This window comes from Coregonus lavaretus (assembly GCF_964263955.1).
Source record: "Coregonus lavaretus genome assembly, chromosome: 23".
Lineage (NCBI taxonomy): Eukaryota > Metazoa > Chordata > Actinopteri > Salmoniformes > Salmonidae > Coregonus > Coregonus lavaretus.
In genome coordinates, this window is record NC_140010.1 from 12,358,649 (window position 1) to 12,373,999 (window position 15,351).

Genomic DNA, 15,351 nt, shown 5'->3' on the forward strand with positions numbered 1-15,351 from the left:
TAGCCCTATTTGGTAAAAGACCAAGTCCATACTATGGCAAGAACAGCTCAAATAAGCAAAGAGAAACGGCAGTCCATCATTACTTTAAGACATGAAGGTCAGTCAATCCGGAAAATTTTAAGAACTTTGAAAGTTTCTTCAATTGCAGTCGCAAAAACCATCAAGCGCTATGATGAAACTGGCTCTCATGAGGACCGCCACAGGATAGGAAGACCCAGAGTTACCTCTGCTGCAGAGGATAAGTTAATGTGGGGGTGCTTTACTGGTGACACTGTCTGTGATTTATTTAGAATTCAAGGCACACTGAACTAGCATGGCTACCACAGCATTCTGCAGCGATACGCCATCCCATCTGGTTTGCGCTTAGTGGGACTATCATTTGTTTTTCAATAGGACAATGACCCAACACACCTCCAGGCTGTGTAATGGCTATTTGACCAAGAAGGAGAGTGATGGAGTGCTGCATCAGATGATCTGGCCTCCACAATCACCCGACCTCAATCCAATTGAGATGGTTTGGGATGAGTTGGACCGCAGAGTGAAGGAAAAGCAGCCAACAAGTGCTCAGCATATGTGGGAACTCCTTCAAGACTGTTGGAAAAAGCATTCCAGGTGAAGCTGGTTGAGAGAATGCCAAGAGTGTGCAAAGCTGTCATCAAGGCAAATGGTGGCTACTTTGAAGAATCTCAAATAGAGAATATATTTTGATTTGTTTAACACTTTTTTGGTTACTACATGATTTCATATGTGTTATTTAATTGTTTTGATGTCTTCACTATTATTCTACAATGTAGAACATTCAAAAAATAAAGAAATACCCTTGAATGATAAGGTGTGTCCAAACTTTTGACTGGTACTGTAGATATAAATATAGATATGAATTGCACAAGAATGATACAGGTATTGTTTTCTCTTTATTCAACCCGCCCTTTATCCACACAATATTTCATAACCCTAAACTCACCCGCCCCGCTGGGACTGCGGGTGACGAGTCCACCCTCTATTGATCCACCCACTTCTTTTGCAACGCCCACTTTCTGACACACTCCAAGTATTCAGTTACCCATACTTCCAATCATTGGCTATAAAGGCCCAGACTTCTGCAGAGGCAGGTAGGTCCTATGGCACTGGTTATGGCACTAAACCTTGTATTTAGCCTATAATATAAACTATAATAGGCAGTTATCCTACAATCAATACACTAGATATCATTGCGACTAATTAAAACACAGGTCCCTATAGAACACAAAAATATGATAAAATCTACGTTTCAAGAAAATAACACGTTCTTCGTGTGCACACGTGACATCATTCAATAAGGTCATGGGCACATCCGCGCAGGTTTATCGCGGTATCTCTCTATTTGTTTGCAACTTCAGAGAAAGTTTAGAAATCAGTTTATCAAAGAATGCGTTCTATTTTGGCGGCTGCGTCGACATAATGAGACAGTGAACTGAAACGTGTCCAGTTGCATAAAATAACGACATTTGATTGTCAGTTGATGAAAGAAACAATGGAACAGGTAATGAAATTCGAGATGATCTATTGCTGCCCCTATTGATCTGTTTGCATATCTGTTGGATGTTATATTTTTTCTCTGCAAAGTCAACTCGCGATTTATCAGAAACTGATTGCAGTTGGTTTTCTGTCTGCACAGTATTTTAGTAGACTATGAAGCAACTGAGTTGTAATGTTATCTGCTATACCATCCATGAACAACAGGTGCCTTATAATAATTATCCTTGTGTTATCCATATAATTAGTTGAATGCACACAATGTTATATGCTGAGGTTGAAACAATTATTACTTTCAAACAATTGTAGCCCGTTTAAGCATTGTTCACTAATCACTATAGTGATCTCATTGATCCTAGGAGGGACCAATCAATGTCAAAGCTCTGCGGGCCAAGTTTCAGGAGGAAGCCAGAGTCCTGGCTCTAGCTCAGGCTCAAGCCAGCGAGCAACACCGACCTGCTATTGCTGAGAAGCCCAGACGGCTCCCACCCACCGTCCCTGGGGGGCGATGCAGCACCTTGATGAGCTCCATCCACTCGGCTGTGGAGAACAAGCCTGTCGTCCCCAGGGTCATCTTCAGGGATGGGACCAGGGTGTCCGGGGGCAAACGGCCCGTCTCCTTCCCTGCACTTGTACTGCAGGCCATTCCACCAAAACCACCAACACCACCACCACACCAGAACAGTCACCAGAATGGTCACCACAATGGTGGAGCGGACTGCACAGCGACAGCCAAGCAGTCATTGAAAGACCGCCACATGCCTCTCGTACTGCCTGGCCTGCCTTTGAAGGAACAAAGAGCAGAAGCTCATAAAGAGGTCCCACCTCTAACAAAATGCAAAAAAAAGGGTTTGCTGCTCCACCACCCCTTCAAGTCAACCAAAGTCTCCAAGGTTGGTGGTGAACCTGCAGAAGAGCCTGCGTATGCTGGTGTGACCACCAACAGACATTCAGGAGCTCCAGTAGAAGGGCTTGTGATGGACAGGCATAAGGCTGAAGATGGGCTGTCTCTCCAGGTGGAACATTCCAGCACGGAGTGCCCAACCTCCAGGCCAGACATCACCATCACCACTCCGTCAGAAGGCCCAGGTGAAGAATCGTCCTCTATGGTTAGTGCGACCCAGTTCTTCAGCACGTTGGAGAAAGGCAAGAAGCGGTTCTCACCTAAGCACCTGTTGGTGTATGCCAGACCCAAGAGCCTGCGTTCCAATGGAGTCCATCATCACCCAGACCATAGCTCTACTACGGACAAGGGAGTTCATCATCACCCAGACCATAGCTCTACTACGGACAAGGGAGTTCATCATCACCCAGACCATAGCTCTACTACGGACAAGGGAGTTCATCATCACCCAGACCATAGCTCTACTACGGACAAGGGAGTTCATCTGCCCTCTACAGATTATGAGAGTCATGCCCCAGAACATGACCTTCCAGCTCCTTTGCCCGTCTGTCTCCCACACCTCGCTTGTGTTTCAGCTCAGCCATTCTTCAAGATGAATGGCTCTTCCTGCAGTAAGCCATCTTAGATTCATAACAATTTCGCGATGTGGTCATTCTCATGTTCTGTTCTGCTACAATATTGTTAGAGTTAATGAGGTATGATTGCATAGTTGAGATACAATTGCTCTCTTCTTTTTCTTAGGACTAGAGACTGCTTCAGAGAAACCGTTTGGCCGGGATAGGGCAGGTCTTCTGCTTGTAAGACCTGATGGACTTCCTCGTCCACTCAGGAAACCTCTACCTGACCGGGGGTCTCTGGGACCCTTGCCGATGAAACCTCCAAGACCTCCATGGGTAGATCTCAGATGTTACCACCCAACCACAGAACATCACAGAGGTACTTTCAGTTCTGTTTCGACCATTTAGTTGTGGTAAATTCTACAGTAAGTGACACAGACTCAGATTTTTCACTTTAAAATATGTCTAAACAAAAAACAATGATTGCAAAGTTAAACAAAGCATACAACTCTATGCACAAGGACTTCTTAACAATTTCCAAACAACATTTTACAAAAACACATTTACTTGAAGAACCGTACAGATGTAAAGATGGTAACCGTATGACGGCACAGTACAAGTACAGTAAAAACGGTCATTCTGTTACCAAACTTTGCATAATGTCCATGGCAAATAAAGTGAGGTGTCAACTTAAAGAATGTATATTGATGTAATGCAATTTACTTAGAAGATAATTTGATTTACATTTACATTTTAGTCATTTAGCAGACGCTCTTATCCAGAGCGACTTAGTTAGTGAGTGCATACATTATTTTTTTCATACTGGCCCCCCATGGGAATCGAACCCACAACCCTGGCGTTGCAAACGCCTTGCTCTACCAACTGAGCTACATCCGGCCATTCCCACCCCTACCCTGGACGACGCTGGGCCAATTGTGCGCCGCCCCATGGGTCTCCCGGTCACGGCCGGCTACGACAGAGCCTGGATTTTTATTTTATTTTTTATTTCACCTTTATTTAACCAGGTAAACCAGTTGAGAACAAGTTCTCATTTACAACTGCGACCTTGCCAAGATAAAGCAAAGCAGTGCGATAAAAACAACAACACAGAGTTACATATGGGGTAAAACAAAACAAAGTCAAAAATACAACAGAAATAAATATATATACAGTGTGTGCAAATGTAGCAAGTTATGGAGGTAAGGCAATAAATAGGCTATAGTGCAAAATAATTACAATTAGTATTAACACTGGAATGATAGATGTGCAAGAGATGATGTGCAAATAGAGATACTGGGGTACAAATGAGCAAAATAAATAACAATATAGGGATGAGGTAGTTGGGCGGGCTAATTTCAGATGGGCTGTGTACAGGTGCAGTGATCGGTAAGGTGCTCTGACAACTGATGCTTAAAGTTAGTGAGGGAGATAAGTGTCTCCAGCTTCAGAGATTTTTGCAAATCTATGCTGTTCATTGAGCTCAAGTCAAATGTATGTTTTGTTGTTTTGCTTGCAGAGTTGACTCCAGCGGTTGAACCTGAGCCATGTGAGGATCCACACTCTGAGCCTCCATCCATTGCCAATCCTGAACTGGTTGCTCCAGAGTTTCCAGACTTTGAGTTGAATTCAGAACTGGAAACTGCAGAAGGCAATGCATTTGACATCGCAGCTCTAGAACTAGAGGCTACAGAATTTGGAACCCCTGAACCTCCAGTAGATCTAGACTTAGGGGTTCCAGATTTTCTATCCCCTGAATGTGAGTTACCATCGTGTGAGCCTCCAGAAATTCCCAGCTTTGACCATCGAGCCCTGACCCTCAGCAGTCTTCATGATCTAGTTCTTTCAGAGTTCTTGGATCAAATACGGGAGTTTCCAGCTTCAGTTCTAAAACCTCAAGCTGTTGCTGAGCTATCTGCTGAAATGGTGCCTGTTGAACCCTCATTCACAGAGGACACTGACCATGACTCTGCTTCAGTCCTGAATGAGGAAATTCGACCGAAGTCAAGGTAAACTGCTTGAAAACTATAATCTTATTTTTGCTAAATACTGTAGTCTGCTGAATTGCCTCACCAGGGATTGTGTGGGGACAGAAACTACTGAGTATTTGGTATAGTGAACCTATTTGCGAAAAGTTTAGCTCTGGGAAGTCTGTTATTCCTCTTTACATCTAACCTTTGAAATTTCCTCTCTTCTAGTGTCTGTCAACAGGAGAACTATTATGAAACCTGTGACAATGTGTATGAAGTTGTTGAAAACACCAACAAGTTCACTGTCAGTCAAAACTCACGCAAACGCAAAGGCCCACCAAAGAGTAAGACACTAATGTTTCACTTATTTCATTGAGAGCCCATATTATTATACCAGTATCTATAACGTTCAGCCATTTTTGGATGAGCTATTTAGCTTTGTCAAAGCCTACTCTAATTCAAAGAGGGTGTGTTTATGATTTGTCCCAAACGTTATGTTTTTAAAATTCTCTACTAGATCCATATGGGGACCCCCATCCAGCGGTAAGTGACACAATTTTACTGCAGAGTTTATTTTGGTAACTGAATGGTTGGCGCTGTTGTGTATAAAAATGATTATTCTCTGTTTGTATCTGAAGAAGGAGGAGCCTCGAATGCACATATGGCCCCGGAATTCATGGTATGTCGGCTCTAAAAGATGGCCCAATTATTCACACATGGTCTATGGTGCCATTGTAGTTGTTGCACAGGCAAATTAACCACAAGTAAGGCCAAAAAGAGATTGTATTTGAAAATAACATTATCATTTCATATCTTGGTTACAATGATACACAATGACGCATCTCTTTTTATTTGTGGGTATACTTGGGAACAAATTTCCTTAACAATAATTTTAGCTGAATTCCTGGTGATTTTTATATTCTCCTTTTTTTTTGTTTACTTAACTTTGGGGGACCAAATCACTAGTGAGTCGATTTGGCCAAATCACTAGAGGGCCTGTTGCCAAGCCCTGATATACAATCCCCTCCATATGTATTTGGACAGTGAAGCAACATATTATTATTTTTTGGGCTCTATACTCCAGCATTTTAGATTAAAGCTGAGAATGTTTGAGGGTATTTTCATACATATGTTTTACTGTTAAGAAATGAAAGCGTTTTATGTATCTAGTCCCCCCCATTTGGAGAAGTCATCAGTATTTGGAGAAATTCAATTATAGTGTATAAAAGTAGTCAAAATGTATAGTTTGGTCCCACATTCCTAGCACACAATGTCAAGCTTGTGACTACAAACTTCTTGGATGCATTTGCAGTTTGTTTTGGTTGTGTTTTGGATTATGATTTACCCAATAGGAACTGAATGGTGAATAATTTATAGTGCCATGTTGTAGTCACTTTTAGTATAAGTAAGAATAGAAAATGTTTCGGAATACTTCTACATTCATATGGATGCTACCATGATTATGGATAATCATGAATGAGTTGTGAATAATTTTGAGTGAGAAAGTTATGGAGGCACAAAGATCATAATCCCCAGAAAATACTAACCGCCCCTATTATTGGTAATGGTTAGCATGATTTGTTGTAGCCTCTGTAACCTTCTCACGCATCAGACATTATTCATGATTCATTGATGATTTTTCTTAATTTAGAAGTGTTCAGAAACATCTTATCTACTCAATTGTAAAGAAAATTATTCCAATCATCACCATTCAGTTACTATTGGGCAAAACATAACCCAAAACAAACTGAAAATGCATCAGCGAGTTTGTAGAGTCACAAGCTTGATGTAGTCATTGCGTGGAAGGAATATTGGACCAAATACTAAACCTTTGACTACTTTAATACCATTATAAGTGAATTTGTACAAATACTTATGACACCTTCAAATGGGGGGGGGTACATAAAGTGGTTTAATTTCTAAACGGTAAAACAGATATGTATGAAAACACCCTCAAATAAAAGGTGACATTCTGTACTGTCGCCTCATAACATTTTATCTAAAAAAAAAAGTATAGAGACACATTAAAAATGTTGGCTTCACTGTCCAAATACATATGGAGGGGAGTGTACATCATCATGTTCACAGGTATGTTTGTCATCTCATCTCTCACTGTTGCTTCAATGAAAGGGAATCATCAAATTCATCAATACCTCTAATATTTGGTTCCACTTCATAGCATGTTGTCAGTTAGATTCATGTTTATACAGTTGAAGTCGGAAGTTTACATACACCTTAGCCAAATACATTTCAACTCAGGTTTTCACAATTCCTGACATTTAATCCTAGTAAAGATTCCCTGTCTTAGGTCATTTAGGATCACCACTTTATTTTAAGAATGTGAAATGTCAGAATAATAGTAGAGAGTGATTTATTTCAGCTTGTATTTCTTTCATCACATTCCCAGTGGGTCAGAAGTTTACATACACTCAATTAGTATTTGGTAGCATTGCCTTTCAATTGTTTAACTTGGGTCAAACGTTTCGGGTAGCCTTCCACAAGCTTCCCACAATAAGTTGGGTGAATTTTGGCCCATTCCTCCTGACAGAGCTGGTGTAACTGAGTCAGGTTTGTAGGTCTCCTTGCTCACACACGCTTTTTCAGTTCTGCCCAAATTTTCTATAGGATTGAGGTCAGGGCTTTGTGATGGCCACTCCAATACCTTGACTTTGTTGTCCTTAAGCCATTTTGCCACAACTTTGGAAGTATGCTTGGGGTCATTGTCCATTTGGAAGACCCATTTGCGACCAAGCTTTAACTTCCTGACTGATGTCTTGAGATGTTGCTTCAATATACAGTGGGGGAAAAAAGTATTTAGTCAGCCACCAATTGTGCAAGTTCTCCCACTTAAAAAGATGAGAGAGGCCTGTAATTTTCATCATAGGTACACGTCAACTATGACAGACAAAATGAGAAAAAATAATCCAGAAAATCACATTGTAGGATTTTTAATGAATTTATTTGCAAATTATGGTGGAAAATAAGTATTTGGTCACCTACAAACAAGCAAGATATCTGGCTCTCACAGACCTGTAACTTCTTCTTTAAGAGGCTCATCTGTCCTCCACTCGTTACCTGTATTAATGGCACCTTTTGAACTTGTTATCAGTATAAAAGACACCTTTCCACAACCTCAAACAGTCACACTCCAAACTCCACTATGGCCAAGACCAAAGAGCTGTCAAAGGACACCAGAAACAAAATTGTAGACCTGCACCAGGCTGGGAAGACTGAATCTGCAATAGGTAAGCAGCTTGGTTTGAAGAAATCAACTGTGGGAGCAATTATTAGGAAATGGAAGACATACAAGACCACTGATAATCTCCCTCGATCTGGGGCTCCATGCAAGATCTCACCCCGTGGGGTCAAAATGATCACAAGAACGGTGAGCAAAAATCCCAGAACCACACGGGGGGACCTAGTGAATGACCTGCAGAGAGCTGGGACCAAAGTAACATAGCCTACCATCAGTAACACACTACGCCGCCAGGGACTCAAATCCTGCAGTGCCAGACGTGTCCCCCTGCTTAAGCCAGTACATGTCCAGGCCCGTCTGAAGTTTGCTAGAGTGCATTTGGATGATCCAGAAGAGGATTGGGAGAATGTCAGATGAAACCAAAATAGAACTTTTTGGTAAAAACTCAACTCGTCGTGTTTGGAGGACAAAGAATGCTGAGTTGCATCCAAAGAACACCATACCTACTGTGAAGCATGGGGGAGGAAACATCATGCTTTGGGGCTGTTTTTCTGCAAAGGGACCAGGACGACTGATCTGTGTAAAGGAAAGAATGAATGGGGCCATGTATCGTGAGATTTTGAGTGAAAACCTCCTTCCATCAGCAAGGGCATTGAAGATGAAACGTGGCTGGGTCTTTCAGCATGACAATGATCCCAAACACACCGCCCGGGCAACGAAGGAGTGGCTTCGTAAGAAGCATTTCAAGGTCCTGGAGTGGCCTAGCCAGTCTCCAGATCTCAACCCCATAGAAAATCTTTGGAGGGAGTTGAAAGTCTGTGTTGCCCAGCGACAGCCCCAAAACATCACTGCTCTAGAGGAGATCTGCATGGAGGAATGGGCCAAAATACCAGCAACAGTGTGTGAAAACCTTGTGAAGACTTACAGAAAACGTTTGACCTGTGTCATTGCCAACAAAGGGTATATAACAAAGTATTGATAAACTTTTGTTATTGACCAAATACTTATTTTCCACCATAATTTGCAAATAAATTCATAAAAAATCCTACAATGTGATTTTCTGGAGAAAAAAAATTCTCATTTTGTCTGTCATAGTTGACGTGTATCTATGATGAAAATTACAGGCCTCATCTTTTTAAGTGGGAGAACTTGCACAATTGGTGGCTGACTAAATACTTTTTTCCCCCACTGTATCCACATAATTTTCCTTCCTCATGATGCCATCTATTTTGTGAAGTGCACCAGTCCCTCCTGCAGCAAAGCACCCCCACAGCATGATGCTGCCACCCCCGTGCTTCAGGGTTGGGATGGTGTTCTTCGGCTTGCAAAGCTCCACCCTTTTCCTCCAAACATAACGATGGTCATTATGGCCAAACAGTTCAATTTTTGTTTAATCAGACCAGAGGACATCTCTCCAAAAAGTACTATCTTTGTCCCCATGTGCAGTTGCAAACCGTAGTCTGTTTTTTTTATGGCAGTTTTGGAGCAGTGGCTTCTTCCTTGCTGAGCTGCCTTTCAGGTTATGTCGATATAGGACTCGTTTTACTGTGGATATAGATACTTTTGTACCTGTTTGCTCCAGCATCTTCACAAGGTCCTTTGCTGTTGTTCTGGGATTGATTTGCACTTTTTGCACCAAAGTACGTTCATCTCTAGGAACGCATCTCCTTCCTGAGCGGAATGACGGCTGCGTGGTCCCATGGTATTTATAGTTGCGTACTATTGTTTGTACAGATGAACGTGGTACCTTCAGGCGTTTGGAAATTGCTCCCAAGGATGAACCAGACTTGTGGAGGTCTACCATTTTTTTCTGAGGTCTTGGCTGATTTCTTTTGATTTTCCCATGATGTCAAGCAAAGAGGCACTGAATTTGAAAGTAGGCCTTGAAATACATCCACAGGTACACCTCCAATTGACTAAGGCTAATTGACATCATTTATCAGAAGCTTGACCATGACATCATTTTCTGGAATTTTCCAAGCTGTTTAAAGGCACAGTCAACTGATTGTATGTAAACTTCTGACCCACTGGAATTGTGATACAGTGAAATAATCTGTCTGTAAACAATTGTTGGAAAAATTACTTGTCATGCACAAAGTAGATGTCCTAAACGACTTGCCAAAACTATAGTTTAACAAGAAATGTGTGGATTGGTTGAAAAACGAGTTTTAATGAGTGTAAGTGTATGTAAACTTCCGACTTCAACTGTATAATAATTATGATAGTTATAATAATGATATCTTGTTCTCAGTAAGGAAAAACCGAGCCCTGAGAACCATGAGGACAAGGACCAGAAGAAGAGAGAGAAGCACCGCCTCGAGAAGGAGAAGAAAGAGCAAAAGGAGAAAGAGAAGAAGGAGAATGAAATGAAGAAAAAATTCAAAGTCAGTCGGAGCTTGTGACATGTAGCCTTAATGAGAGATTATCTTACTAGCTAGCAGTTTAAAAGTTGCTGTGTCATGTGTATCAGGCTCATAGGTCAGTCTTGTTTTGGTATTCTGGGGGTCCAGCTTTATTTGCCCATAGGTCAACATTCCAAAACACTCCACGTCAAACAAAGTTTGCCAAACTATGGCTGTGGTTACTGTGTAATGTCTGTGTTCAGGTGACGGGCCAGGAGGAAGCGATGTACCATGCCAGGGTGACAGTGGCCAGTAAGGTGCGTAAGAACGACCTGCCAGTGAAGAGTGGTGACACGGTTGGCATCATCCGAACCACCAACTGCCCCAAAGGAAAATGGCTGGCCCGCGACGGCAACCACAAATGTGAGACGGTCAATGTTGTATTATTGTTGCAAAATTGTTGGTTAGGGATCTGGATTCAGAAAGAGTCTCCGAGGTAGGAGTGCTGATAAAAAAATATATTATATAAATTAAAAAGGAGTGCTAATATAACATTAGGATCAGTTTTGCCCTTAAGATCATCAGAGTAGACACTTTTTGAATACGGCCCAGGTCAGGAAAAACTCTTGCTAAACTGTGGCCCAAATTATTCTTAGAGCAGTGAATAACTGAAGCCTATCTGTTGCTGTTGTGGCTGTGTTTTTCCCTGTGTGATTGTTCACTTTTCCAGATGGCTATATCTCTGTGATGAATGTGGAGCTGAATATCAAAGAGATGCTGGAGCTAGGGAAGAAGGCTCAGGCTGCTGGCCGAGGAGGCACCGAGGTAGATACCATCAGCGTTGGGAGCAGGTACGCAACAGTCTATTGTTCAGCACTCTACGTCAATTCCAAACCCATTTTGTTGTACAGAGAAATATTCACCTTTCTTAGAAGAAAAAAATGGAATGCAAAATGAAAGAATTTAAGCATGTTGCCATAATCAGGGTATTTTTATATTTTATTTTACCAAAAATTATTTTATTTACTCACTCCCTTTGGTTCCGTGCCCTTCCTAATCTCTCTACATTATATTTTACAGATCATCTAATCATCATCCCATGCTACACAGCAGCTGTAAGTCCTCAACATGCTTACAGACAGTTCTGTGTAAAAACTGCATGATTGCTAATCAACGAACACATTGATAAAGTACTCCGTCTGACTGAGGCACATTGAAAAATCAGCCTACACTTACAGAGGATTGGAGTTATGCAGAAGCACAACTGATAGATATAATCCAGAGTTATTTTATCAGTTGGCTTTATGATCGTCAATGTTGTTTTATGATAGTAAAGGAATTCCATGCGTTTTAGGCAGCAGGCCTGCAGTGTGTTGTGCCAAAGACCTTCCCATTGGCTATGGTGGTTTTGCAGCTTATCATACTCTCTCTCTCAGTCACAGATGACGATGAGGAGTGGACATTAGACGAGGAGACCCTGTCCCCCTACATGGAGAACCGGTGAGACCTTCTACACTGTCTGGGAAGCAGTCAAGCGGTCCCAATTTTATTTGTAAAGCCCTTTTTTAGTTGTCAAGTGCTTAACAGCAGTGGTTCTTAATTGGTTTTGCCTCGGGACCCAAATTTAACCAAGTTGTCTTTGTCGCGATCCAATATTCGCCATGCGATTTTTATTTTTTATAAAAATTGTATTTAGTCAAAATGCAATCTGGAAAACAATTGAATGCCATATTTATAGTCAATGTAGCAATTAAATGGCCAGGGAACAACATTTCCACCTTTTTCATTGTCAATAATTCCATTTTGGCTGTATTCTTGATAACGAATGTTAGTAAGCTCACTTGTTTAAGACTACAAAATCAACCAAATCCACTAAATAGTGCTGCTAATAGCTTTTATATTGGCAATACTGTGATTTGAAGAAATAGTTCTCAGAGATTAAATTATTTAATCACTTTCTATCTGGTTTTAGTCATTTAAATTCAGACTAGTATTTTTTTAATCCCAAAAAAATTCACACACTAAAAAAAACTCCAGCGACCCCTTCAAAACTTTGGGTCGTCACCCACCAGTTGAGAATAGCTGCTTTACAGTTCACGTTTGATTCAGCTCAACCATATTTCCACAGAATTTCTGTATAGATAATGGATGAAAAACTTTTGAAGATTGCAATGTACTGTATAAAAATATAAATTAAAGAATTTAAGTTTGTTTTTCTAGGAAAAGCTGAGCGAAGGACTGATATATTTAATTTAATGTGTTTTTATGTCTTCTTTAGCGTTCACAATCGGACTGTCTCAATGCCTGATATGCGTGAGTATTATTTGTATGGTATATTTCCATATCTTTGAAGTTATAGATTAGATTTTTGTTTTAGATGTCTGGATTAGAGATAGTGTACCTGCTGTCTCAGGTCTTCATTCTACTGCCCATATACTTATGGCAGACCATTTCAATCACACCTTCGAAGACCACCTTAAAATGACCCTCTCCACCCTCTTTTACTACCCCTTCACTCTCTTTCTTCTCTTTCATCCTCCCTCTCTCCTGTCCCCTCTCACTGGCAGTCTGCAGCCATGCTAGTGCCCACCACACCCTTAGTGATGGCAGCACAGAGGACCCCCACACACAGTAAGGCTCTACTTTGTCTTTACTGTGATGCCAAATTCAAATGTTATTTATACAGCCTTTTCTACCACAAAATGTATCACAAAGTGCCCTAACTTAGTAGTTAATGGTTTCTGTCTCTTTTCTTCAGAACCAGACATGAGGCTCTTCAGAAGTTAGCCATCTTCTTTCAGAACAAAAAAGCTGGCATCAGTGACACGACAGAAGATCGAGTGGCGACCCCTACAAAGTACAGTACAGTATATACAAATTGCATTACAAATCCTCAATGCAATCTTTCCAGTCCGTTATTCTAATTTTAAAACTTTCTTTCGCTTTGTCTTCTGAAGTGCTGAAGCTCCAAGTAAGTAGTTGGATACTGACTTCTCTATGGCTGGGTCTGCTATCACCACGCATGTCACTGTCACTGATTGTGGTGGGGTTGAAAAGTGAACTCACTCCAGCCAATGTTTGTGGGACTTCATGTCAACTCTAATGGAAACAACTTCATAGGGAACTCGGAACTGAGACATGTAGCACATCACTGTACTGTCTACATCCTGATCTGTTACTGCAGATAGTGAGGACAACAGTTGTGTAACTTTCATGTCCGTTTTATGTTTATGTCCATCTACAGGCTTCCTATGTGTTGTGGAGCCTCCATACTCGTAAGTGAAGATAGTGTGTATATTTCATTCATTATCCTCATTGGTCTTGATAGCCCTTGAGGTAGTAGTCTAGCTTGGACCGTAATGCATGATGTTATTAACTGGACTTAAATGTATGTACCTGTTTTCTATGGCAGAGACCAGGAAGTGGTTTTTGCAGATTTGGAACTACTTCCCCCTCCAGTTCTATATGCAGATTTCCTGTGACAGGTCAGTACAGACTAACACTAATGGCCCAGGGGTTTTCCGTGGTCAGATCATTATGGCCAGGAAAACTACACTAGTCCTAACTTCTCAGAGCATTAAACAATTATTTCTCTGACCTCTAGCTTCATTGTCCGAGAGAATTAAAGTAGAGCACACACAGCTTCTTCTCCCATGATTGGCTGTGTAACCTGATCGGTACTGATGCAGGCCAGGCAGCCAGCTGACCAACAAACCAACCCCGCACATCTCACTCTGCCTCAGGCCTGGAGAACATACACCATGAGCTCCAGATGAACCTCTGTCATTATAGATATATGGACTCTAGATCTACCACTAGATCCAGATGAACCACAGTCATTATAGATATATAAAACTCATATTTACCACTAGCTAGATAAACCATGGTCATTTGATAATAATCTACCGTTCAAAAGTTTGGGGTCACTTAGACACTTTTTTTGTCCATTTTAAAATAACATCAAATTGATCAGAAATACAGTGTAGACATTGTTAATGTTGTAAATAGCTATTGTAGCTAGAAACTGCTGATTTTTAATGTAATATCTACATAGGCGTACAGAGGCCCATTATCAGCAACCATCAGTCCTGTGTTCCAATGGCACGTTGTGTTTGCTAATCCAAGTTTATCATTTTTTTAAAGGCTAATTGATAATTAGAAAACCCTTTTGCAATTATGTTAGCACAGCTGAAAACTGTTGTGCTGATTTAAAGAAGCAATAAAACTGGTCTTCTTGAGACTAGTTGAGTATCTGGAGCATCAGCAATTGTGGGTTCGATTACAGGCTCAAAATGACCAGAAACAAATAACTTTCTTCTGAAACTCGTCAGTCTATCTCAGACTGCCCATCTTAATCTTTTCTTTTTATTGGCCAGTCTGAGATATGGCTTTTTCTTTGCAACTCTGCCTAGAAGGTCAGCATCCCGGAGTCGCCTCTTCACTGTTGACGTTGAGACTGGTGTTTTGCGGGTACTATTTAATGAAGCTGCCAGTTGAGGACCTGTGAGGTGCCTGTTTCTCAAACTAGACACTAATGTATTTGTCCTCTTGCTCAGTTGTGCACCGGGGCCTCCCACTCCTCTTTCTATTCTGGTTAGAGCCAGTTTGCACTGTTCTGTTAAGGGAGTAGTACACAGCGTTGTACGAGATCTTCAGTTTCTTGGCAATCTCTCGCATGGAATAGCCTTCATTTCTCAGAACAAGAAAAGACTGACGAGTTTCAGAAGAAAGTTATTTGTTTCTGGCCATTTTGAGCCTGTAATCGAACCCACAATTGCTGATGCTCCAGATACTCAACTAGTCTCAAGAAGGCCAGTTTTATTGCTTCTTTAATCAGCACAACAGTTTTCAGCTGTGCTAACATAATTGC

The 15,351-nt window shown here is 41.2% G+C and overlaps 1 protein-coding gene across 4 annotated transcripts; it reads left to right on the forward strand.

Annotated features, from left to right (window-relative positions):
- The first annotated feature begins 1,350 nt into the window (after window positions 1-1,350).
- On the forward strand, window positions 1,351-14,446 carry LOC311150802 (uncharacterized protein). 4 transcript variants are annotated; one of them, XM_084188333.1, is made up of 19 exons: window positions 1,353-1,522; window positions 1,875-3,030; window positions 3,161-3,355; window positions 4,493-4,982; window positions 5,172-5,287; window positions 5,461-5,486; window positions 5,582-5,622; window positions 10,391-10,523; window positions 10,745-10,904; window positions 11,212-11,332; window positions 11,562-11,596; window positions 11,918-11,981; window positions 12,760-12,794; window positions 13,049-13,112; window positions 13,240-13,338; window positions 13,439-13,452; window positions 13,726-13,756; window positions 13,894-13,966; window positions 14,086-14,446. In XM_084188333.1, exons 1-18 carry the CDS (start codon window positions 1,502-1,504, stop codon window positions 13,961-13,963), a joined length of 2,871 nt encoding a protein of 956 aa, XP_084044459.1. In that variant the 5' UTR covers window positions 1,353-1,501; the 3' UTR covers window positions 13,964-13,966; window positions 14,086-14,446. The 4 variants fall into 4 exon arrangements, with proteins under 4 accessions (XP_084044460.1, XP_084044459.1, XP_084044458.1 ...); XM_084188332.1 differs by lacking the exon at window positions 13,439-13,452 and having other exon boundaries at window positions 11,924-11,981; XM_084188331.1 differs by lacking the exon at window positions 13,439-13,452 and having other exon boundaries at window positions 1,354-1,522.
- Window positions 14,447-15,351: the final 905 nt, after the last annotated feature.